We start from the raw sequence: 24424 nt of genomic DNA on the forward strand, positions 1-24424 counted from the left end.
CTTGCTAGTGCGTTGCATGATGGTTAGTCATTGTGTCCGACTTGCTCTGGAGCTCGCCTACATGAGACGTTGAAATCTCGCGGGACAAAGACATTACTTTTCACTTCACTGCTTGTTGCTCCTGGTTAGAAGCTAAACTGCATTTCGTTGTCTCCTGTAATCTGTGCAATATCTATAAAGTTGAATCTAAGCAGGAACAAATGTATTCACTTCGTACATATCTGACATTAACGATTAAACACATGTGTGCATTCTTTATAAATGCAAACCGAGTCAAGCCGACTCCGGAGGTGGCGGTATGCACCTTCAAGCTGTTTGCAATCCGCCAAAAAACCGAGAGAAGAATAAGCCAAAGCCGACTCGGAGCTGTCCGACTTCAGGCGAGCTTTTTGAGAACTCCCCCGGCTGCGATCGGCTATTCTCGTCTACTTTCGAGGCGAGCCGCAGCTCGTCTCAAACAAGCCTATTAGCTGTTCAGCTAGCAGACGTTAGCTGTTCAGCTAGCATACGTTAGCTGTTCAGCTATTAGACGTTAGCTGTTCAGCTATTAGACGTTAGCTGTTCAGCTAGCAGATGTTAGCTGTTCAGCTAGCAGACGTTAGCTGTTCAGCTATTAGACGTTAGCTGTTCAGCTAGCAGACGTTAGCTGTTCAGCTAGCAGACGTTAGCTGCTTAAGGTGAATATGCTTACACTGTGTTCCTCTGCTCCTCCAGAACAGTCAGCTGATCATCCAGAAGACCCGCCTCCCCTCCGGCTGTTACCCCCCCTCCCTCCCCCCCAGCTGCAGCCTCAGGCTCCACCCCCATTGGCTCAACAAGTCAGGCCACGCCCCTCCCCCCCCCCAAAGGCGTCTCTTCGCCTTAGCCCACAATGCATCTCTGCTGCCGTTGGCCAAAGCCCCGGCAGCCCGACAGCCAATCAGCTCACAGCTACGCCCTCCTGCGGTTGGACCCCCGCCTCCTTCCAGCACAGCGCTCTCATTGGCTGCTGCGCACACACTCCCTGCCCCCACCATCCCGCCCTGCCTTCCTATTGGTCAGACGACACAGCAGAGCATCCTCCTCCCCCTCCCCTCCCTCACCAGCCCGGAAACTACAAATCCCAGAATGCCTTGCTCTGCTGCCAATTCTGGGTACCTCCTACTCCAGATGGTGTGGACTCCTCCAACCAAAACCTCCCAGAATACACCTGGGCCAATCAGAGAGGACAGACAGGATGGGGGGGAGTCGGGAGAGAGTTCAGCCTCCACACTGAGCCCGGTGTCTTCCTGTTCAGAGAAGGGGGAGGAGGAGGGGGGAGGAGAGGATGAGGAGGAGAGACAGAGGGAAAATGGGGGAGGAGAGGAAGAGGAGGGTACAGGGGGAGGATGAAGCTGGTGGGGGAGGAAACGAGGAAGAGGAGGGACAGAGGGAAGATGGGGGAGGAGAGGAGGGACAGTGTGGGGGAGGAAAGAACAGAAAGAAGATGGGGGAGGAGAGGAAGAGGAGGGACAGGGGGGGGAGGAAGAGGGAGGAACAAAAAGAAGATGGGGGAGGAGAGAAGAAGATGGAGACAAAGATGAAGATCAGGACCGACAGGGGGACGAGAGGAGAGAGGAGGAGGATTTTGATGATCCTCACTCAGATGAAGACGAGGAGGAAGTGATGTCATCGGCGTCCGAGGAGTCTGTGCTTTCTGTTCCAGAAGCTAACAGGTAAACAGAGCTACAGGGTAAACAGGAAGTAGTTAGTTTCAGAGCTACAGGTAAACAGAGCTACAGGTAAACAGGAAGTAGTTAGTTTCAGAGCTACAGGTAAACAGATCTACAGGTAAACAGAGCTACAGGTAAACAGGAAGTAGTTAGTTTCAGAGCTACAGGTAAACAGAGCTACAGGTAAACAGGAAGTAGTTAGTTTCAGAGCTACAGGTAAACAGATCTACAGGGAAACAGGAAGTAGTTAGTTTCAGAGCTACAGGTAAACAGATCTACAGGTAAACAGAGCTACAGGTAAACAGGAAGTAGTTAGTTTCAGACCTACAGGTAAACAGATCTACAGGTAAACAGAGCTACAGGTAAACAGGAAGTAGTTAGTTTCAGACCTACAGGTAAACAGATCTACAGGTAAACAGAGCTACAGGTAAACAGGAAGTAGTTAGTTTCAGAGCTACAGGTAAACAGGAAGTAGTTAGTTTCAGACCTACAGGTAAACAGGAAGTAGTTAGTTTCAGATCTACAGGTAAACAGAGCTACAGGTAAACAGATCTACAGGTAAACAGGAAGTAGTTAGTTTCAGACCTACAGGTAAACAGGAAGTAGTTAGTTTCTCACCTACAGGTAGTTTCAGATCTACAGGTAAACAGGAAGTAGTTAGTTTCAGAGCTACAGGTAAACAGGAAGTAGTTAGTTTCAGACCTACAGGTAAACAGAGCTACAGGTAAACAGGAAGTAGTTAGTTTCAGACCTACAGGTAAACAGAGCTACAGGTAAACAGGAAGTAGTTCGTTTCAGAACTACAGGTAAACAGAGCTACAGGTAAGCAGGAAGTAGTTAGTTTCAGAGCTACAGGTAAACAGAAAGTAGTTAGTTTCAGACCTACAGGTAAACAGAGCTACAGGTAAACAGGAAGTAGTTAGTTTCAGAACTATAGGTAAACAGAGCTACAGGTAAGCAGGAAGTAGTTAGTTTCAGAGCTACAGGTAAACAGGAAGTAGTTAGTTTCAGAGCTACAGGTAAACAGAGCTACAGGTAAACAGGAAGTAGTTACTTTCAGACCTACAGGTAAACAGAGCTGCAGGTAAACAGGAAGTAGTTAGTTTCAGACCTACAGGTAAACAGGAAGTAGTTAGTTTCAGACCTACAGGTAAACAGAGCTACAGGTAAACAGGAAGTAGTTTGTTTCAGACCTACAGGTAAACAGAGCTATAGGTAAACAGACCTACAGGTAAACAGGAAGTAGTTAGTTTCAGAACTACAGGTAAACAGAGCTACAGGTAAGCAGGAAGTAGTTCGTTTCAGAGCTACAGGTAAACAGAGCTACAGGTAAGCAGGAAGTAGTTAGTTTCAGACCTACAGGTAAGCAGGAAGTAGTTAGTTTCAGAGCTACAGGTAAACAGAGCTACAGGTAAACAGGAAGTAGTTAGTTTCAGAGCTACAGGTAAACTGAGCTACAGGTAAGCAGGAAGTAGTTAGTTTCAGAGCTACAGGTAAACAGGAAGTAGTTAGTTTCAGACCTACAGGTAAACAGAGCTACAGGTAAGCAGGAAGTAGTTATTTTCAGAGCTACAGGTAAACAGATCTATAGGTAAACAGAGCTACAGGTAAGCAGGAAGTAGTTAGTTTCAGAGCTACAGGTAAACAGAGCTACAGGTAAACAGGAAGTAGTTAGTTTCAGACCTACAGGTAAACAGCTACAGGTAAAGAGGAAGTAGTTAGTTTCAGACCTACAGGTAAACAGGAAGTAGTTAGTTTCAGATCTACAGGTAAACAGAGCTACAGGTAAACAGGAAGTAGTTAGTTTCAGACCTACAGGTAAACAGATCTACAGGTAAACAGAGCTACAGGTAAACAGGAAGTAGTTAGTTTCAGAGCTACAGGTAAACAGGAAGTAGTTAGTTTCAGACCTACAGGTAAACAGGAAGTAGTTAGTTTCAGATCTACAGGTAAACAGAGCTACAGGTAAACAGATCTACAGGTAAACAGGAAGTAGTTAGTTTCAGACCTACAGGTAAACAGGAAGTAGTTAGTTTCTCAACTACAGGTAGTTTCAGATCTACAGGTAAACAGGAAGTAGTTAGTTTCAGACCTACAGGTAAACAGAGCTACAGGTAAACAGGAAGTAGTTAGTTTCAGACCTACAGGTAAACAGAGCTACAGGTAAACAGGAAGTAGTTCGTTTCAGAACTACAGGTAAACAGAGCTACAGGTAAGCAGGAAGTAGTTAGTTTCAGAGCTACAGGTAAACAGATCTACAGGGAAACAGGAAGTAGTTAGTTTCAGAGCTACAGGTAAACAGATCTACAGGTAAACAGAGCTACAGGTAAACAGGAAGTAGTTAGTTTCAGACCTACAGGTAAACAGATCTACAGGTAAACAGAGCTACAGGTAAACAGGAAGTAGTTAGTTTCAGAGCTACAGGTAAACAGGAAGTAGTTAGTTTCAGACCTACAGGTAAACAGGAAGTAGTTAGTTTCAGATCTACAGGTAAACAGAGCTACAGGTAAACAGATCTACAGGTAAACAGGAAGTAGTTAGTTTCAGACCTACAGGTAAACAGGAAGTAGTTAGTTTCTCACCTACAGGTAGTTTCAGATCTACAGGTAAACAGGAAGTAGTTAGTTTCAGAGCTACAGGTAAACAGAGCTACAGATAAAAAGGAAGTAGTTAGTTTCAGACCTACAGGTAAACAGAGCTACAGGTAAACAGGAAGTAGTTCGTTTCAGAACTACAGGTAAACAGAGCTACAGGTAAGCAGGAAGTAGTTAGTTTCAGAGCTACAGGTAAACAGAAAGTAGTTAGTTTCAGACCTACAGGTAAACAGAGCTACAGGTAAACAGGAAGTAGTTAGTTTCAGAACTACAGGTAAACAGAGCTACAGGTAAGCAGGAAGTAGTTCGTTTCAGAGCTACAGGTAAACAGGAAGTAGTTCGTTTCAGACCTACAGGTAAACAGAGCTACAGGTAAGCAGGAAGTAGTTAGTTTCAGAGCTACAGGTAAACAGAGCTACAGATAAACAGGAAGTAGTTCGTTTCAGAGCTACAGGTAAACAGAGCTACAGGTAAACAGGAAGTAGTTACTTTCAGACCTACAGGTAAACAGAGCTGCAGGTAAACAGGAAGTAGTTAGTTTCAGACCTACAGGTAAACAGGAAGTAGTTAGTTTCAGACCTACAGGTAAACAGAGCTACAGGTAAACAGGAAGTAGTTCGTTTCAGACCTACAGGTAAACAGAGCTATAGGTAAACAGAGCTACAGGTAAACAGGAAGTAGTTAGTTTCAGAACTACAGGTAAACAGAGCTACAGGTAAGCAGGAAGTAGTTAGTTTCAGAGCTACAGGTAAACAGGAAGTAGTTCGTTTCAGACCTACAGGTAAACAGAGCTATAGGTAAACAGGAAGTAGTTCGTTTCAGAGCTACAGGTAAACAGAGCTACAGGTAAGCAGGAAGTAGTTAGTTTCAGACCTACAGGTAAGCAGGAAGTAGTTAGTTTCAGAGCTACAGGCAAACTGAGCTACAGGTAAGCAGGAAGTAGTTAGTTTCAGAGCTACAGGTAAACAGATCTATAGGTAAACAGAGCTACAGGTAAGCAGGAAGTAGTTAGTTTCAGAGCTACAGGTAAACAGAGCTACAGGTAAACAGGAAGTAGTTAGTTTCAGACCTACAGGTAAACAGAGCTACAGGTAAAGAGGAAGTAGTTAGTTTCAGACCTACAGGTAAACAGGAAGTAGTTAGTTTCAGATCTACAGGTAAACAGAGCTACAGGTAAACAGGAAGTAGTTAGTTTCAGACCTACAGGTAAACAGATCTACAGGTAAACAGAGCTACAGGTAAACAGGAAGTAGTTAGTTTCAGAGCTACAGGTAAACAGGAAGTAGTTAGTTTCAGACCTACAGGTAAACAGGAAGTAGTTAGTTTCAGATCTACAGGTAAACAGCTACAGGTAAACAGATCTACAGGTAAACAGGAAGTAGTTAGTTTCAGACCTACAGGTAAACAGGAAGTAGTTAGTTTCTCACCTACAGGTAGTTTCAGATCTACAGGTAAACAGGAAGTAGTTAGTTTCAGAGCTACAGGTAAACAGGAAGTAGTTAGTTTCAGACCTACAGGTAAACAGAGCTACAGGTAAACAGGAAGTAGTTAGTTTCATACCTACAGGTAAACAGAGCTACAGGTAAACAGGAAGTAGTTAGTTTCAGAACTACAGGTAAACAGAGCTACAGGTAAGCAGGAAGTAGTTCGTTTCAGAGCTACAGGTAAACAGGAAGTAGTTCGTTTCAGACCTACAGGTAAACAGAGCTACAGGTAAGCAGGAAGTAGTTAGTTTCAGAGCTACAGGTAAACAGAGCTACAGGTAAACAGGAAGTAGTTAGTTTCAGAGCTACAGGTAAACAGAGCTATAGGTAAACAGAGCTACAGGTAAGCAGGAAGTAGTTCGTTTCAGAGCTACAGGTAAACAGGAAGTAGTTTGTTTCAGAACTACAGGTAAACAGAGCTACAGGTAAGCAGGAAGTAGTTAGTTTCAGAGCTACAGGTAAACAGGAAGTAGTTCGTTTCAGACCTACAGGTAAACAGAGCTACAGGTAAGCAGGAAGTAGTTCGTTTCAGAGCTACAGGTAAACAGAGCTGCAGGTAAACAGGAAGTAGTTAGTTTCAGACCTACAGGTAAACAGGAAGTAGTTAGTTTCAGACCTACAGGTAAACAGAGCTACAGGTAAACAGGAAGTAGTTAGTTTCAGACCTACAGGTAAACAGAGCTACAGGTAAAGAGGAAGTAGTTAGTTTCAGACCTACAGGTAAACAGGAAGTAGTTAGTTTCAGATCTACAGGTAAACAGAGCTACAGGTAAATAGAAAGTAGTTAGTTTCAGACCTACAGGTAAACAGAGCTACAGGTAAACAGGAAGTAGTTAGTTTCAGACCTACAGGTAAACAGGAAGTAGTTCGTTTCAGACCTTCAGGTAAACAGAGCTACAGGTAAACAGGAAGTAGTTCGTTTCAGACCTACAGGTAAACAGACCTACAGGTAAACAGAGCTACAGGTAAGCAGGAAGTAGTTAGTTTCAGAGCTACAGGTAAACAGGAAGTAGTTAGTTTCAGACCTACAGGTAAACAGAGCTACAGGTATGCAGGAAGTAGTTAGTTTCAGAGCTACAGGTAAACAGGAAGTAGTTAGTTTCAGACCTACAGGTAAACAGAGCTACAGGTAAGCAGGAAGTAGTTAGTTTCAGAGCTACAGGTAAACAGAGCTACATGACCTCTGACCTCTCTCTGCAGGAGACTATGACCTCTGACCTCTCTCTGCAGGAGACCATGAAGCAGCTCACCTGGCTGGCGTCTGAACGGAGACTTTGTGCCGACGGAGACTCGGAGGAGGAAAACTCTCCGACCTCCGCCGGCTCTCAGGAGGAAGAGGAGGAGGAAGAGGAGGAAGAGGAGGAGGGGCCTAAAGGGGAGGAGTCTGGAGAGGGGGGTGGCAGTAAGGGGGGAGTAGATGAAGAGACGGCGGGGGGGGAGGGGAGGCCCAGAGGAGGGGGGGGGTCGGGGAGGTCGGGGGAGAGGTCAGACTCTCCGGCTCAGGGGGAGTCGGCAGGTCAGCAAAGACTCCAAGAAGCTGCTGCTGCTGTACGACGAGAACCTGCTGAGCCTCGACCCGCAGAGAGAGAGCAAAGACATGGCCTTCGCTCAGGGGTACCTGCAGCGGGTGAGAAGCACCACTCAGCATGACTCAGCACAACACGACTCAGCACACAGAACACAGAACACGACTCAGCACACGACTCAGCACACAGAACACGACTCAGCACAACACGACTCAGCACAACACGACTCAGCACAACACGACTCAGCACACAGAACACGACTCAGCACAACACGACTCAGCACAACACGACTCAGCACAACACGACTCAGCACAACACGACTCAGCACAACACGACTCAGCACACAGAACACGACTCATCACAACACGACTCAGCACAACACGACTCTGCACACAGAACACGACTCACGACTCAGCACACAGAACTCAGCACAACACGACTCAGCACAACACGACTCGGCACAACACGACTCAGCACACAGAACACGACTCAGCACAACACGACTCAGCACAACACGACTCAGCACACAGAACATGACTCATCACACAGAACATGACTCATCACACAGAACATGACTCATCACACAGAACACGACTCATCACACAGAACATGACTCATCACACAGAACACGACTCAGCGCAACACGACTCAGCACAACACGACTCAGCACACAGAACATGACTGAGCACACAGAACATGACTCATCACACAGAAGACGACTCAGCACAACACGACTCAGCACACAGAACATTACATTACATTGCATTTAGCTGACGCTTTTATCCAAAGCGACTTACAATAAGTACATTCGACCAGGAAGACACAACCTTGAAGAAAACAGAATCATAAAGTACATCAGGTTTCATAGAGCCAAAACATTTCAAGTGCTACTCAACTGGCTTTAGATAAGCCAGTCCTTTATTAGTATATAAGTGCTTTGTTAATAGTTCTATCGCTCGAAGTGGAGTCGACATGACTCAGCACAACACGACTCAGCACACAGAACATGACTCAGCACAACACGACTCAGCACACAGAACATGACTCGGCACACAGAACACGACTCAGCACACAGAACACGACTCAGCACACAGAACATGACTCATCACAAAGAACATGACTCATCACAACACGACTCAGCACACAGATCATGACTCATCACAACACGACTCAGCACACAGAATATGACTCAGCACAACATGACTCAGCACACAGAACACGACTCAGCACAACACGACTCAGCACACAGAATATGACTCATCACAACATGACTCATCAAACAGAACATGACTCATCACACAGAACATGACTCATCACACAGAACATGACTCATCACACAGAACATGACTCATCACACAGAACATGACTCGTCAAACACAGAACATGACTCATCACACAGAACATGACTCATCAAACACAGAACATGACTCATCACACAGAACATGACTCATCACACAGAACATGACTCATCAAACACAGAACATGACTCATCAAACACAGAACATGACTCATCACACAGAACATGACTCATCACACAGAACATGACTCATCACACAGAACATGACTCATCACACAGAACACGACTCATCACACAGAACATGACTCATCAGAACATGACTCATCACACAGAACATGACTCATCACAACACGACTCAGCACACAGAACATGACTCAGCACAACACGACTCAGCACACAGAACACGACTCAGCACACAGAACACGACTCAGCACACGACTCAGCACACAGAACATGACTCATCACACACAGAACATGACTCATCAAACAGAACATGACTCATCACACAGAACATGACTCATCACACAGAACATGACTCATCACACAGAACATGACTCATCACACAGAACATGACTCATCAAACACAGAACATGACTCAGCACACAGAACATGACTCATCAAACAGAACATGACTCATCAAACACAGAACATGACTCATCAAACACAGAACATGACTCATCAGAACATGACTCATCACACAGAACATGACTCATCAGAACATGACTCATCAGAACATGACTCATCACACAGAACATGACTCATCAGAACATGACTCATCACACAGAACATGACTCATCAGAACATGACTCATCACACAGAACATGACTCATCACACAGAACATGACTCATCACACAAAACACGACTCATCACACAGAACACGACTCATCACACAGAACACGACTCATCACACAGAACATGACTCATCACACAGAACATGACTCATCACACAGAACATGACTCATCAGAACATGACTCATCAGAACATGACTCATCAGAACATGACTCAACAGAACATGACTCATCAGAACATGACTCATCAGAACATGACTCATCAAACATAGAACACGACTCATCAGAACATGACTCATCAGAACATGACTCATCACACAGAACACGACTCATCACACAGAACATGACTCATCACACAGAACATGACTCATCAAACACAGAACACGACTCATCAAACACAGAACACGACTCATCACACAGAACATGACTCATCAGAACATGACTCATCAGAACATGACTCATCAGAACATGACTCATCACACAGAACATGACTCATCAGAACATGACTCATCAGAACACGACTCATCACACAGAACATGACTCATCACACAGAACATGACTCATCAGAACATGACTCATCAGAACATGACTCATCAGAACATGACTCATCAAACACAGAACACGACTCATCAAACACAGAACACGACTCATCAGAACATGACTCATCAGAACATGACTCATCAGAACATGACTCATCACACAGAACATGACTCATCACACAGAACATGACTCATCACACAGAACATGACTCATCAGAACACGACTCATCAAACACAGAACATGACTCATCAGAACATGACTCATCACACAGAACACGACTCATCAGAACATGACTCATCACACAGAACATGACTCATCACACAGAACAGGACTCATCACACAGAACATGACTCATCAGAACATGACTCATCAGACAGAACATGACTCATCACACAGAACATGACTCATCACACAGAGCATGACTCATCAGAACACGACTCATCAAACACAGAACATGACTCATCAGAACATGACTCATCACACAGAACACGACTCATCAGAACATGACTCATCACACAGAACATGACTCATCACACAGAACATGACTCATCAGAACACGACTCATCAAACACAGAACATGACTCATCACACAGAACATGACTCATCAGAACATGACTCATCACACAGAACACGACTCATCACACAGAACATGACTCATCAGAACATGACTCATCACACAGAACACGACTCATCAGAACATGACTCATCACACAGAACATGACTCATCACACAGAACATGACTCATCACACAGAACATGACTCATCAGAACATGACTCATCACACAGAACATGACTCATCACACAGAACATGACTCATCACACAGAACATGAATCATCACACAGAACATGACTCATCAAACACAGAACATGACTCATCAAACACAGAACATGACTCATCACACAGAACATGACTCATCACACAGAACATGACTCATCAAACACAGAACATGACTCATCAGAACACGACTCATCACACAGAACACGACTCATCAGAACATGACTCATCACACAGAACATGACTCATCACACAGAACATGACTCATCACACAGAACATGACTCATCAGAACACGACTCATCAAACACAGAACATGACTCATCACACAGAACATGACTCATCACACAGAACATGACTCATCAGAACACGACTCATCAAACAGAACATGACTCATCAGAACATGACTCATCACACAGAACATGACTCATCACACAGAACATGACTCATCACACAGAACACGACTCATCAGAACATGACTCATCACACAGAACACGACTCATCAGAACATGACTCATCACACAGAACATGACTCATCACACAGAACACGACTCATCACACAGAACACGACTCATCACACAGAACACGACTCATCACACAGAACATGACTCATCACACAGAACATGACTCATCAGAACATGACTCATCACACAGAACATGACTCATCACACAGAACATGACTCATCACACAGAACACGACTCATCAGAACATGACTCATCACACAGAACACGACTCATCAGAACATGACTCATCACACAGAACATGACTCATCACACAGAACACGACTCATCACACAGAACACGACTCATCACACAGAACATGACTCATCACACAGAACATGACTCATCACACAGAACATGACTCATCAGAACACGACTCATCAAACACAGAACATGACTCATCACACAGAACATGACTCATCACACAGAACATGACTCATCAGAACACCGACTCATCAAACAGAACATGACTCATCAGAACATGACTCATCACACAGAACATGACTCATCACACAGAACATGACTCATCACACAGAACACGACTCATCAGAACATGACTCATCACACAGAACACGACTCATCACAACATGACTCATCACATCCACAGAACATGACTCATCACACAGAACACGACTCATCACACAGAACACGAATCCTCACATCACCAGAACACGACTCATCACACAGAACACGACTCATCACACAGAACATGACTCATCAGAACATGACTCATCACACAGAACATGACTCATCACACAGAACATGACTCATCACACAGAACATGACTCATCACACAGAACACGACTCATCAGAACATGACTCATCACACAGAACACGACTCATCAGAACATGACTCATCACACAGAACACGACTCATCAGAACATGACTCATCACACAGAACATGACTCATCACACAGAACACGACTCATCACACAGAACACGACTCATCACACAGAACATGACTCATCACACAGAACATGACCCATCAGAACATGACTCATCACACAGAACATGACTCATCACACAGAACATGACTCATCACACAGAACATGACTCATCACACAGAACATGACTCATCAGAACATGACTCATCACACAGAACATGACTCATCGCACAGAACATGACTCATCACACAGAACATGACTCATCACACAGAACATGACTCATCAGAACACGACTCATCAAACAGAACATGACTCACGGCTTGTATGTAGCATGTAGCTTCAGGTAACTGTATGTGACCGTTCTGTGTGTCCAGGTGCGTGAAGCGCTGCAGGACTTACCTGGACAGGTGGAGGAGTTTGTGTCTCTCCTGAACGACTTCGAGCAGGTGGGCGAAGGACAGGAAGTTATGCTGTTGTTCAGGAAGCTGCGCTGCATCCTGGGAGATCGGACAGACCTCCTCCGAGACTTCGCTGCATTCCTGCATCCTGAGCAGGCGCTGCAGTGTGGACTGGTAAGCACAGGTGTATTACCTCAGGTGTATTACCTCAGTGTATTACCTCAGTGTATTACCTCAGGTGTATTACCTCAGGTGTATTACCTCAGGTGTATTACCTCAGGTGTATTACCTCAGGTGTATTATCTCAGGTGTATTACCTCAGTGTATTATCTCAGGTGTATTACCTCAGGTGTATTACCTCAGTGTATTATCTCAGGTGTATTACCTCAGGTGTATTATCTCAGGTGTATTACCTCAGTGTATTATCTCAGGTGTATTACCTCAGGTGTATTACCTCAGTGTATTACCTCAGTGTATTACCTCAGGTGTATTACCTCAGTGTATTACCTCAGGTGTATTATCTCAGGTGTATTACCTCAGGTGTATTATCTCAGGTGTATTACCTCAGTGTATTACCTCAGGTGTATTACCTCAGGTGTATTACCTCAGGTGTATTACCTCAGTGTATTATCTCAGGTGTATTACCTCAGGTGTATTACCTCAGTGTATTACCTCAGGTGTATTACCTCAGTGTATTATCTCAGGTGTATTACCTCAGGTGTATTACCTCAGGTGTATTACCTCAGTGTATTACCTCAGGTGTATTACCTCAGGTGTATTACCTCAGTGTATTACCTCAGGTGTATTACCTCAGTGTATTACCTCAGTGTATTACCTCAGGTGTATTACCTCAGTGTATTATCTCAGTGTATTACCTCAGGTGTATTACCTCAGTGTATTATCTCAGGTGTATTACCTCAGGTGTATTACCTCAGTGTATTAACCTCAGTGTATTAACCTCAGTGTATTACCTCAGTGTATTACCTCAGGTGTATTACCTCAGTGTATTACCTCAGGTGTATTACCTCAGTGTATTACCTCAGTGTATTACCTCAGGTGTATTACCTCAGTGTATTACCTCAGTGTATTACCTCAGTGTATTACCTCAGGTGTATTACCTCAGTGTATTATCTCAGGTGTATTACCTCAGGTGTATTACCTCAGTGTATTACCTCAGGTGTATTACCTCAGTGTATTACCTCAGTGTATTACCTCAGGTGTATTACCTCAGTGTATTACCTCATGGTAGTTACTCTCAGTGTTACCTCAGGTGTATTACCTCAGGTGTATTACCTCAGTGTATTACCTCAGGTGTATTACCTCAGTGTATTACCTCAGTGTATTATCTCAGGTGTATTACCTCAGGTGTATTACCTCAGGTGTATTACCTCAGTGTATTACCTCAGTGTATTACCTCAGTGTATTACCTCAGGTGTATTACCTCAGTGTATTATCCTCAGTGTATTACCTCAGTGTATTACCTCAGTGTATTACCTCAGGTGTATTACCTCAGTGTATTATCTCAGGTGTATTACCTCAGTGTATTACCTCAGTGTATTACCTCAGGTGTATTATCTCAGGTGTATTACCTCAGGTGTATTATCTCAGGTGTATTACCTCAGTGTATTACCTCAGGTGTATTACCTCAGGTGTATTACCTCAGTGTATTATCTAGGTGTATTACCTCAGGTGTATCCTTACCTCAGGTGTATTACCTCAGTGTATTACCTCAGGTGTATTACTCAAGTGTATTACCTCAGTGTATTACCTCAGGTGTATTACCTCAGGTGTATTACCTCAGTGTATTATCTCAGGTGTATTACCTCAGGTGATTATCCTCAGGTTATTACCTCAGGTATTACCTCAGGTGTATTATCTCAGGTGTATTACCTCAGGTGGTATTATCTGCAGGTGTATTACCTCAGGTGTATACCTCAGGGTGTATTACCTCAGGTGTATTACCTCAGGTGTATTACCTCAGGTGTATTACCTCAGGTGTATTACCTCAGGGTATGTACTCAGGTGTATTACCTCAGTGTATATCCTCAGGATATGTATTACCCTCAGGTGTATTACCTCAGGTGTATTACCTCAGGTGAATTACCTCAGGTGTATTACCTCAGGTGTATTACCTCAGTGTATTATCTCAGGTGTATTACCTCAGGTGTATTACCTCAGGTGTATTATCTCAGGTGTATTACCTCAGGTGTATTAACCTCAGGTGTATTACCTCAGTGTATTATCTCAGGTGTATTACCTCAGGTGTATTACCTCAGTGTATTATCTCAGGTGTATTACCTCAGGTGTATTACCTCAGTGTATTACCTCAGGTGTATTACCTCAGTGTATTACCTCAGGTGTATTACCTCAGGTGTATTACCTCAGTGTATTATCTCAGGTGTATTACCTCAGTGTATTATCTCAGGTGTATTACCTCAGTGTATTATCTCAGGTGTATTACCTCAGTGTATTACCTCAGGTGTATTACCTCAGTGTATTACCTCAGGTGTATTACCTCAGGTGTATTACCTCAGGTGTATTACCTCAGGTGTATTACCTCAGTGTATTATCTCAGGTGTATTACCTCAGGTGTATTACCTCAGGTGTATTACCTCAGGTGTATTACCTCAGTGTATTATCTCAGGTGTATTATCTCAGGTGTATTACCTCAGGTGTATTATCTCAGGTGTATTACCTCAGGTGTATTACCTCAGTGTATTATCTCAGGTGTATTACCTCAGGTGTATTATCTCAGGTGTATTATCTCAGGTGTATTACCTCAGGTGTATTACCTCAGGTGTATTACCTCAGGTGTATTATTTCAGGTGTATTATCCAGACCCGGCGTCATGGGCGGGCCCCCGGCCCATCCAGGATTTGGGCCCGCTGTTTTAATCAGGGCTGAATACCACATTTTAATTGTTTTATTATTATATTTATTATTGTTATTTGTAGGGCTTTGTCCTAATATTTATTTTAGTTTTAAACTATGTTGAAAGATTAGTTTAATATCATGTTTTTATTTTTCTATGAAATTCTGAATGAAAGGCTGCGCGCGAGACTGGTTTTTCGCTGGGTTGAGTCGTGTGGGTTTTTGAGTGAGATGCGGCACAGCAGCCTGTCAGTTTACTCTTGCTAGGTTAGTTTGGCTATTATCATTTATATTTATCTGCAAAAGAATATGGCAACTCAGCGCCAGATGCAGGCACATTAGAAGACATCAGTTACGTTACCAACGAGCAAGCAAGTCAGCTGGCAATCAATTATATATTAATATATAAACTCCGGCTCTGTGCGCAAGCAGACCGCTGCACATGCTCTCTGCCTCGCTCAATATCGCTCTCTCTCTCCCTTTCTCTCCATGGCTCAACCTCACTCCACCTCTCCACCCTGTGTGCGCTCCTCAGGTTTGCCTGCGTGCTTTCCCAAGTTGGCACAGCGTTACAAATGTGCCACAAAACCAACCAATAGATGTAGCCTATAATAAGACCGTCAACAGCCTTATGGCAACCTAAAATCTATGACCTAAAACCCCTCTGTTACCGTAACAACAATTCACGAGCGCCTCCCTCACCCCCCCCCCCCCCCCCCCCCCCCCCCCCCCCCCCCCCCCCCCGTTGACAATACAGATTTCCCGGGATATGTGAGTTTCGGGGTGGGCCCCGCCCTGGTGAATCAAATGCACGCCCAGAGACGTATGTCTGCCGCCGGGTCTGGTATTATCTCAGGTACACCTAGAAATAACAGTCACACCTGAGAGATCACACGTGGATATTATCTCAAGTATTTTTAGGTAATGTTTTTTTGCAGGTCTCCCTTGAAAAAGAGATCTATGATCTCAATGGGACAAATCTGGTTAAATAAAGGTTTGAAATGAAAAAAAAAAAAAATGTCTTTCTCATATATTTTGTAAATGTTTTGCATTTTTAGGACTTTTTTTGCATATTTTAAAAAGTATTCTAAGGAATGTTTAATTCCCACGTTTTTAACATATTTTCGTCACACTTTTTGTTTGTGACAAGGTGTTGGTAACGTATAACTAATTATTGATGTGACTGTCCTCCTGCAGTTTGAGGAGCAGCAGGCGTTTGAGCGCAGCCGGCGTTTCCTGCGACAGTTAGAGATCAGTTTTGGAGATAATCCATCACATTATCAGAAGATCATCAAAGCTCTGCAGACCGGCCCAGACCTGAGTCCCAGCAGTATCCACGAGGTACACCACCCAACACTAGCTCTACACCACCCAACACTAGCTCTACACCACCCCAACACTAGCTCTACACCACCCAACACTAGCTCTACACCACCCAACACTAGCTCTACACCACCCAACACTAGCTCTACACCACCCCAACACTAGCTCTACACCACCCAACACTAGCTCTACACCACCCAACACTAGCTCTACACCACCCAACACTAGCTCTACACCACCCAACACTAGCTCTACACCACCCAACACTAGCTCTACACCACCCAACACTAGCTCTACACCACCCAACACTAGCTCTACACCACCCAACACTAGCTCTACACCACCAAACACTAGCTCTACACCACCCAACACTAGCTCTACACCACCAAACACTAGCTCTACACCACCAAACACCAGCTCTACACCACCCAACACCAGCTCTACACCACCAAACACCAGCTCTACACCACCCAACACAAGCTCTACACCACCAAACACCAGCTCGCGAGTCCGGATCACTCAGTGATGATACTATATACCTACATAATCTGTGGAGTCTCAGCTTTAATCGGATATATTGTATGTGCAGCTACGATAAGTAATAAGGGTACTTTTATCTTGAGTTCTGTGCCAATGTCCGTTAGCATTTTTCGCTCAGGGGTCATTTAGATGCTTCTTATGAGACTTGTGTTTTGTTTTGGTAAACATGGTTTGTATAGTCAGTTAGCTGAGATTATTTCCGTTAATCTGGTATAACACATTAATAGGTTCTTAAATAATAAGATCCCCTGAGACACAGTATCGTGAAAACATTTTTTTTTACATTACGTTTTTTTTACATTACGTTTTTTATGAATTGGACAACAGAAAAATAATCGTTAGATTAGTCGACTAATCGATCAAATAATCGCCCGATTAATCGTTTTCAAAATAATCGTTTCCCCCCAGCACTAGTGTATAGGCAGAAGAGGAGGGGACCAAGAACAGAGCCCTGAGGGACCCCCGTAGTTAATTGACAAGGGTCGGACTCAGACCCTCTCCAAGTCACCCTGTAGGTACGGTCTTTCAGGTATGAGGTGATGAGGGAAAGTGCAGAGCCTGAAACTCCAAGTTTTTGGAGAGTGCGAAGGAGGATCTGATGATTCACCGTGTCGAATGCAGCAGACAGGTCCAACAGGATGATGACAGAGGAGAGGGATGCAGTTTTGGCAGTGTGCAGTTCCTCAGTGACAGCAATGAGAGCAGTTTCTGTGGAGTGACCTGCCTTGAAACCAGACTGGTGCGGATCCAGAAGGTTGTTCTGATTGAGATAACAGGAGAGTTGTTTAAAGACAGCGCGTTCAAGTGATTTAGACAGGAACGGGAGGAGAGAGACAGGCCTGTAGTTTATAACATCAGACGGGTTGAGAGTGGGTTTCTTTAGGAGAGGGTTTACTCTTGCCTCCTTGAGACTGTTTGGAAAGTGACCAGAAGTTAGAGAAGTGTTGATGAAATGGGAGAGAAACGGTAGAATATCAGGAGCGATAGTCTGAAGGAGGTTTGAAGGGATAGGGTCCAGAGGACAGGTGGTAGGGCGGGCAGAGGTCGCTTGACAGAAGTGAGGAGGGGGGAGGGGCTTTGGGGGGGTCCAAGAGGGTGGAGAAGATGGAAAATAGTTTTTTAGGATTGGAATAGGAAGATTGGATCTTATCTTGAAAGAAAGTGCTTTTTGCCTGAGAGATCGAAGCAGAGAAAGAGGAGAGGAGAGCTTGATAGGTTAGGAGGTCGTCACGGTGTTTGGATTTCCACCATTTCCGCTCTGCTGCCCTAAGGACGGTTCTATTAGCACGCAGTGCATCATTTAGCCAGGGAGCAGGAGGGGACTGACGAGCCTGCCGAGATGTGAGAGGACAGAGCGAGTCCAGAGTGGATGAGAGAGTAGAGAGGAGAGTTTCTGCAGCAGAGTTTGGAGGCAGGAGTTGGAACGAGTCAGAGGGAGGGAGGGCTGAGAGCACCGACGAGGCAAAGGTAGAGGGGGAGAGGGAGCGAAGGTTACGGCGGACAAGTGCAGGATGAGAAGAGATTAGTTTGTTATGTTTGGAAAGAGGTACAGAGAGGTTAGAAGTAGCGCAGTTCCTTGAGAATATGAGATCAAGGACATTGCCAGCTTTATGAGTTGGTGGGGACGGAGACAGTGAGAAAGCAAAGGCGGTTAACAGAGATGTTAGTTCGTCTATCTTCCCCGTCTGGAGGTTGAAGTCTCCGAGAAGTACAGCGGGAGGGCCAGTTTCAGGGATGTGTGAGAGGAGATGATCTAATTCCTCCAAGAAGTCCCCCAAGGCGCCTGGTGGACGGTAGAGAACAACAATGGTTAACTGTATAGGATGGGTTACTGTGACGGCATGGAATTCAAAGGTGGAAGGAGTGAAGTTAGGTAGCTTGAAGAGGGAAAAGCTCCATTTGGGAGAGAGCAGGAGACCAGTGCCACCTCCTCTGCCAGTTGGTCTGGGTGTATGGGAGAAGGAATATGCTGTGGAGAGAGCTGCTGGGGTGGATGTGTTGGATGGAGTAATCCAGGTCTCAGTGAGAGCAAGGAAATCCAGAGACTGCAGGGAGGCGTAGCCAGAGATGAAGTCAGCCTTAGGAACAGCTGACTGGCAGTTCCACATGCCACCTGAAACTAGATGTTGGATCTCAGTGGAGCATGTGGGATAGATGAGAGCAGGCCGGTTATATCGATGACGAGATACACGGGGCCAGTGATAATTGCGAGAAGACACATGAACAGGAATGGAGAAAATACACATGATTATAGCATGAGGGGCTAAACAACCAAATAAAATGAAACAAAATTAAAAAAACACCAGCGATACTTAGCTCAATCAAAGTAGGATTTGCCTCCTCTTTGCCTCCCTCGTGACTCCCGCAGGACTCTAATGTCTTTGCCAGTCTTACTCCCGCAGGACTCTAATGTCTTTGCCAGTCTTAGCCTGTCTGACGCTGAAGCTGACGCTCCAGGAAAGTGCTACCTAAAATGGACACCTGATTGCTGAGTTCTCACAGCTGTGGGGCAACGTCCCTTTAATTAGTTAACTCTGCAGCTGGTGGCCCTCAAAAGGAAATCTAGACTGGCTTCGTCCTGATGTGTTATTGTCTTTTAAGTCAATTACATTAAACCCTAAGTTATAAAGTTCTGAGTTTAACCCTACACCACCAAACACCAGCTCTACACCACCAAACACTAGCTCTACCCCACCAAACACTAGCTCTACACCACCAAACACCAGCTCTACCCCACCAAACACTAGCTCTACACCACCAAACACTAGCTCTACACCACCAAACACTAGCTCTACACCACCCAACACTAGCTCTACACCACCAAACACCAGCTCTACACCACCAAACACTAGCTCTACACCACCAAACACCAGCTCTACACCACCAAACACCAGCTCTACACCACCAAACACTAGCTCTACACCACCAAACACTAGCTCTACACCACCCAACACTAGCTCTACACCACCAAACACCAGCTCTACACCACCCGACACCAGCTCTACACCACCAAACACTAGCTCTACACCACCAAACACCAGCTCTACACCACCAAACACTAGCTCTACACCACCAAACACCAGCTCTACACCACCAAACACTAGCTCTACACCACCCAACACTAGCTCTACACCACCAAACACCAGCTCTACACCACCAAACACTAGCTCTACCCCACCAAACACTAGCTCTACACCACCCAACACCAGCTCTACCCCACCAAACACTAGCTCTACACCACCCAACACCAGCTCTACACCACCCAACACCAGCTCTACACCACCAAACACTAGCTCTACACCACCAAACACTAGCTCTACCCCACCAAACACTAGCTCTACACCACCAAACACTAGCTCTACACCACCAAACACTAGCTCTACACCACCAAACACTAGCTCTACCCACCAAACACTAGCTCTACCCCACCAAACACTAGCTCTACCCCACCAAACACTAGCTCTACACCACCAAACACTAGCTCTACACCACCAAACACTAGCTCTACACCACCAAACACTAGCTCTACACCACCAAACACTCAAAAGCTCATCTTTATTTGTTTTCCAGCTGAAGGCTCAGATGGCCGCGCTGCTGAAAGGCCACACCCATCTCCAAGCTGAATTCTGGGTATTTTTCGACGAGCTCCGCCCCCCTCCAGCACGCCCGGGACAGTTTGAGGAAGCTTATTGGCCGGAGGAAGGAGGGGGCGGGCCAGACTGTGGAGAGGGCGTCGGCATCTTGTTAGGAGGCGGGGCCAGCAGCGGCTTCGAGGAAGTGACGCTCCCGGAGCTGGAAGAAGAAGAGGAGGGGCTTAAGATCCAGCCAATGACGAGCCGGCGCCAGAGGAGGAAGATGGACGCCCACAGGAACTACAAGGTGTGAAAACATTGAGGCTAGCTTCAGTGATGAGGCCCCTCTGGACATAAACCCACTAACTTCACTCATCCCAGTAATGTCTCTTCTAAGTAATAATTAAATCAGTTGATATCATTTAATACACGCAAGTTAATACGCTCTGCTCATAGCAACCAGAGTCTAGTCACTAACCAAAGTTAAAATAACTCTGATGTTCCAGGACTGTGATTGGTCGGACAACCGCAGACACCACAGGAAAGGATGCTTGCATTGCCACGGCAACAAGGCACCAGGGGGCGTGTCCCGAGCGATGAAGAGGCTGGACCCTCTGTATGCTCAGATAAGCCCCGCCCACCTCCATCCAGGTGATAAGGACCTGAAGGGGGATGACAGCCCGCCACCAGGTAACTGGGTTCAACTGGACCTGTGCTGGGGGGACATGTTGGGAACTGGACCTGTGTTGGGGGGACATGTTGGGAACTGGACCTGTGTTGGGGGGAAATGTTGGGAACTGGACCTGTGTTGAGGGGACATGTTGGGAACTGGACCTGTGCTGGGGGGACATATTGGGAACTGGACCTGTGCTGGGGGGACATGTTGGGAACTGGACCTGTGCTGGGGGGACATGTTGGGAACTGGACCTGTGCTGGGGGGACATGTTGGGAACTGGACCTGTGCTGGGGGGACATGTTGGGAACTGGACCTGTGCTTTGGGGACATGTTGGGAACTGGACCTGTGCTGCGGGGACATGTTGGGAACTGGACCTGTGCTGGGGGGACATGTTGGCAACTGGACCTGTGCTGGGGGGACATGTTGGGAACTGGACCTGTGCTGGGGGGACATGTTGGGAACATGTTGGGAACTGGACCTGTGCTGGGGGGACATGTTGGGAACTGGACCCTGAGGGTTCTGGGTCAGTAGAGGACGTACCCCCAATGTCCTGTCTCGTCCTCAGGTCACAGCAGTGCATCATGGGAAGGCTCATTCCCTCTGATTGATGAGAAGGAGGAAGAGGAGGACGAGGAAGAGGAGGAGCTGGAGGATGAGGAAGAAGAAGAAGAAGAGGAGGAGAGGAAGACCAGTGAGGAGTCCAGTCCAACGGTGAAGAGGAGCAGGATGGAGGAGGTGGGAGGGGGCTCACCTGTTATCTCCCCCTCTTTATCCTCCCCCTCTTTATCCCCCTCCCTCCCCTCCTCTAACCAGCCACTATCCCCCTCCCTCCCCTCCTCTAACCAGCCATTATCCCCCTCCTCTAACCAGCCATTATCCCCCTCCTCTAACCAGCGACTATCCCCCTCCTCTAACCAGCCACTATCCCCCTCCTCTAACCAGCCACTATCCCCCTCCTCTAACCAGCCACTATCCACCTCCTCTAACCAGCCACTATCCCTCACCTCCTCCCTCACCTCCTCCCTCACCTCCTCCATCACCTCCTCTGACCAGCCATTATCCCCCTCCCTCACCTCCTCTAACCAGCTATTACCCCCCTCCTCTGACCAGCCACTATCCCCCTCCCTCACCTCCTCTAACCAGCCATTATCCCCCTTCTCTAACCAGCCATTATCCCCATCCCCCTCCTCCTCTAACCAGCCACTATCCCCCTCCCTCACCTCCTCTAACCAGCCATTATCCCCCTCCCTCACCTCCTCTAACCAGCCACTATCCCCCTCCTCTAACCAGCCATTATCCCCCTCCCTCACCTCCTCTAACCAGCCATTATCCCCCTCCCTCACCTCCTCTAACCAGCCACTATCCCCCTCCTCTAACCAGCCATTATCCCCCTCCCTCACCTCCTCTAACCAGCCATTATCCCCCTCCCTCACCTCCTCTACCAGCCACTATCCCCCTCCTCTAACCAGCCATTATCCCCCCTCTCTCACCTCCTCTAACCAGCCATTATCCCCCTCCCTCACCTCCTCTAACCAGCCACTATCCCCCTCTCTCACCTCCTCTAACCAGCCACTATCCCCCTCCTCTAACCAGCCATTATTCCCATCCCCCTCCTCCTCTAACCAGCCATTATCCCCATCCCCCTCCTCCTCTAACCAGCCATTATCCCCCTCCCCCCCCTCCTCTAACCAGCCATTATCCCCCTCCCTCACCTCCTCTAACCAGCCATTATCCCCCCTCCCTCACCTCCTCTAACCAGCCATTATCCCCATCCCCCTCCTCCTCTAACCAGCCATTATCCCCCTCCTCTAACCAGCCATTATCCCCATCCCCCTCCTCCTCTAACCAGCCATTATCCCCCTCCCTCACCTCCTCTAACCAGCCATTATCCCCCTCCCTCACCTCCTCTAACCAGCCATTATCCCCCTCCCTCACCTCCTTTAACCAGCCATTATCCCCCTCCCTCACCTCCTCTAACCAGCCTGCCAAGAACATTTCTCTGACAGCGAGCGGAGAGAAGGTCATCCTGTGGACCAGGTAATAATAACAACAACTACAATAACAACAATAACAACAATAACAACAATATAATAAAAGCGTTGTCGATGGCTGTTGTTTTTCAGAGAGGCAGACCGGGTCATTTTGACGACGTGTCAGCAGGAAGGAGCCAATCAGAGCACTTTTCAGGCCGTCTCTTCTCTGCTTGGCAACAAGTCTCCGAGCGAGGTGATTGGCTGTTCTGTTTTGTGTCTGCGCTGTGATTGGTCGACAGTGTGAGTAACTCTTCTCGTGTCTCCAGGTGTCGCGGCGGTTTCAGGATTTGATGCGTTTGTTTCGGACAGCCCGGCAGACAGAGGACGAGGCTCCACCCCCTGAGCTGGCAGCAGCCAATGAGGAAGCAGACAGGGATGACAGCCAATCAGAAGAGCCGAAGCTTGTTTGACATTTGCAGGACTTCAAATATGTGTTTAGTGTAAATATGAAAATATCAGATTATTTAATGTTTTTGTAAAATTTCTTTTAAAATAAAACATGTTTTTTTCATCAAAGTGTGGATTTATTATTATTTTTCATTTTTTTACATGTTATTGTTATCGTGGGAAACGTATCCTCCTCTTTAGAGAAGAGTTGGTCTGTTTGAGCCACGATGAACGAGGTTCAGGCGTTTGGTTTTAAAGCTTTCCGATCAAACAAAATGCACTCTCTGATGTATTTTCTACATCACTGTTACGTGCCGTAGTGTTTGTGTGGTCGTGGGTGTGTGTTTCTCTCTCTCCCTCTGACTCCCCAGGTGCAGCCTCTCCCCAGGTGCTCCCAATCCTCAATCAGGGCCTCCATATAGGACCGGAGGAGGACGGCAGTGAGACGCCTTTTCTCGCCTTCTCATCTGGCTGCATGTGTGCAGCATGTCTCTGTGTGAGACCCAGCATAGTTGTGTGTTTATTGTAAGAGTGTTTTGTA

General features: G+C 46.2%; 1 protein-coding gene across 1 annotated transcript in view; it reads left to right on the forward strand.

Annotated features, from left to right (window-relative positions):
- LOC117537783 (GON-4-like protein) overlaps positions 1 to 24012 on the forward strand; it is a gene marked incomplete at its 5' end in the record, with an annotated part of 45280 nt that extends 21268 nt beyond the window's left edge. The window contains 11 exon segments of the mRNA XM_034203130.1: positions 715 to 1260; positions 6664 to 6669; positions 7000 to 7214; positions 7216 to 7396; positions 12457 to 12654; positions 16549 to 16692; positions 20785 to 21093; positions 21293 to 21476; positions 22029 to 23500; positions 23587 to 23689; positions 23763 to 24012. Coding sequence (XP_034059021.1) covers positions 715 to 1260; positions 6664 to 6669; positions 7000 to 7214; positions 7216 to 7396; positions 12457 to 12654; positions 16549 to 16692; positions 20785 to 21093; positions 21293 to 21476; positions 22029 to 23218 — 2973 coding nt within the window.
- Positions 24013 to 24424: the final 412 nt, after the last annotated feature.

The sequence above is a fragment of the Gymnodraco acuticeps genome, unplaced genomic scaffold (genome assembly GCF_902827175.1).
Source record: "Gymnodraco acuticeps unplaced genomic scaffold, fGymAcu1.1, whole genome shotgun sequence".
In the NCBI taxonomy this organism is placed as follows: domain Eukaryota; kingdom Metazoa; phylum Chordata; class Actinopteri; order Perciformes; family Bathydraconidae; genus Gymnodraco; species Gymnodraco acuticeps.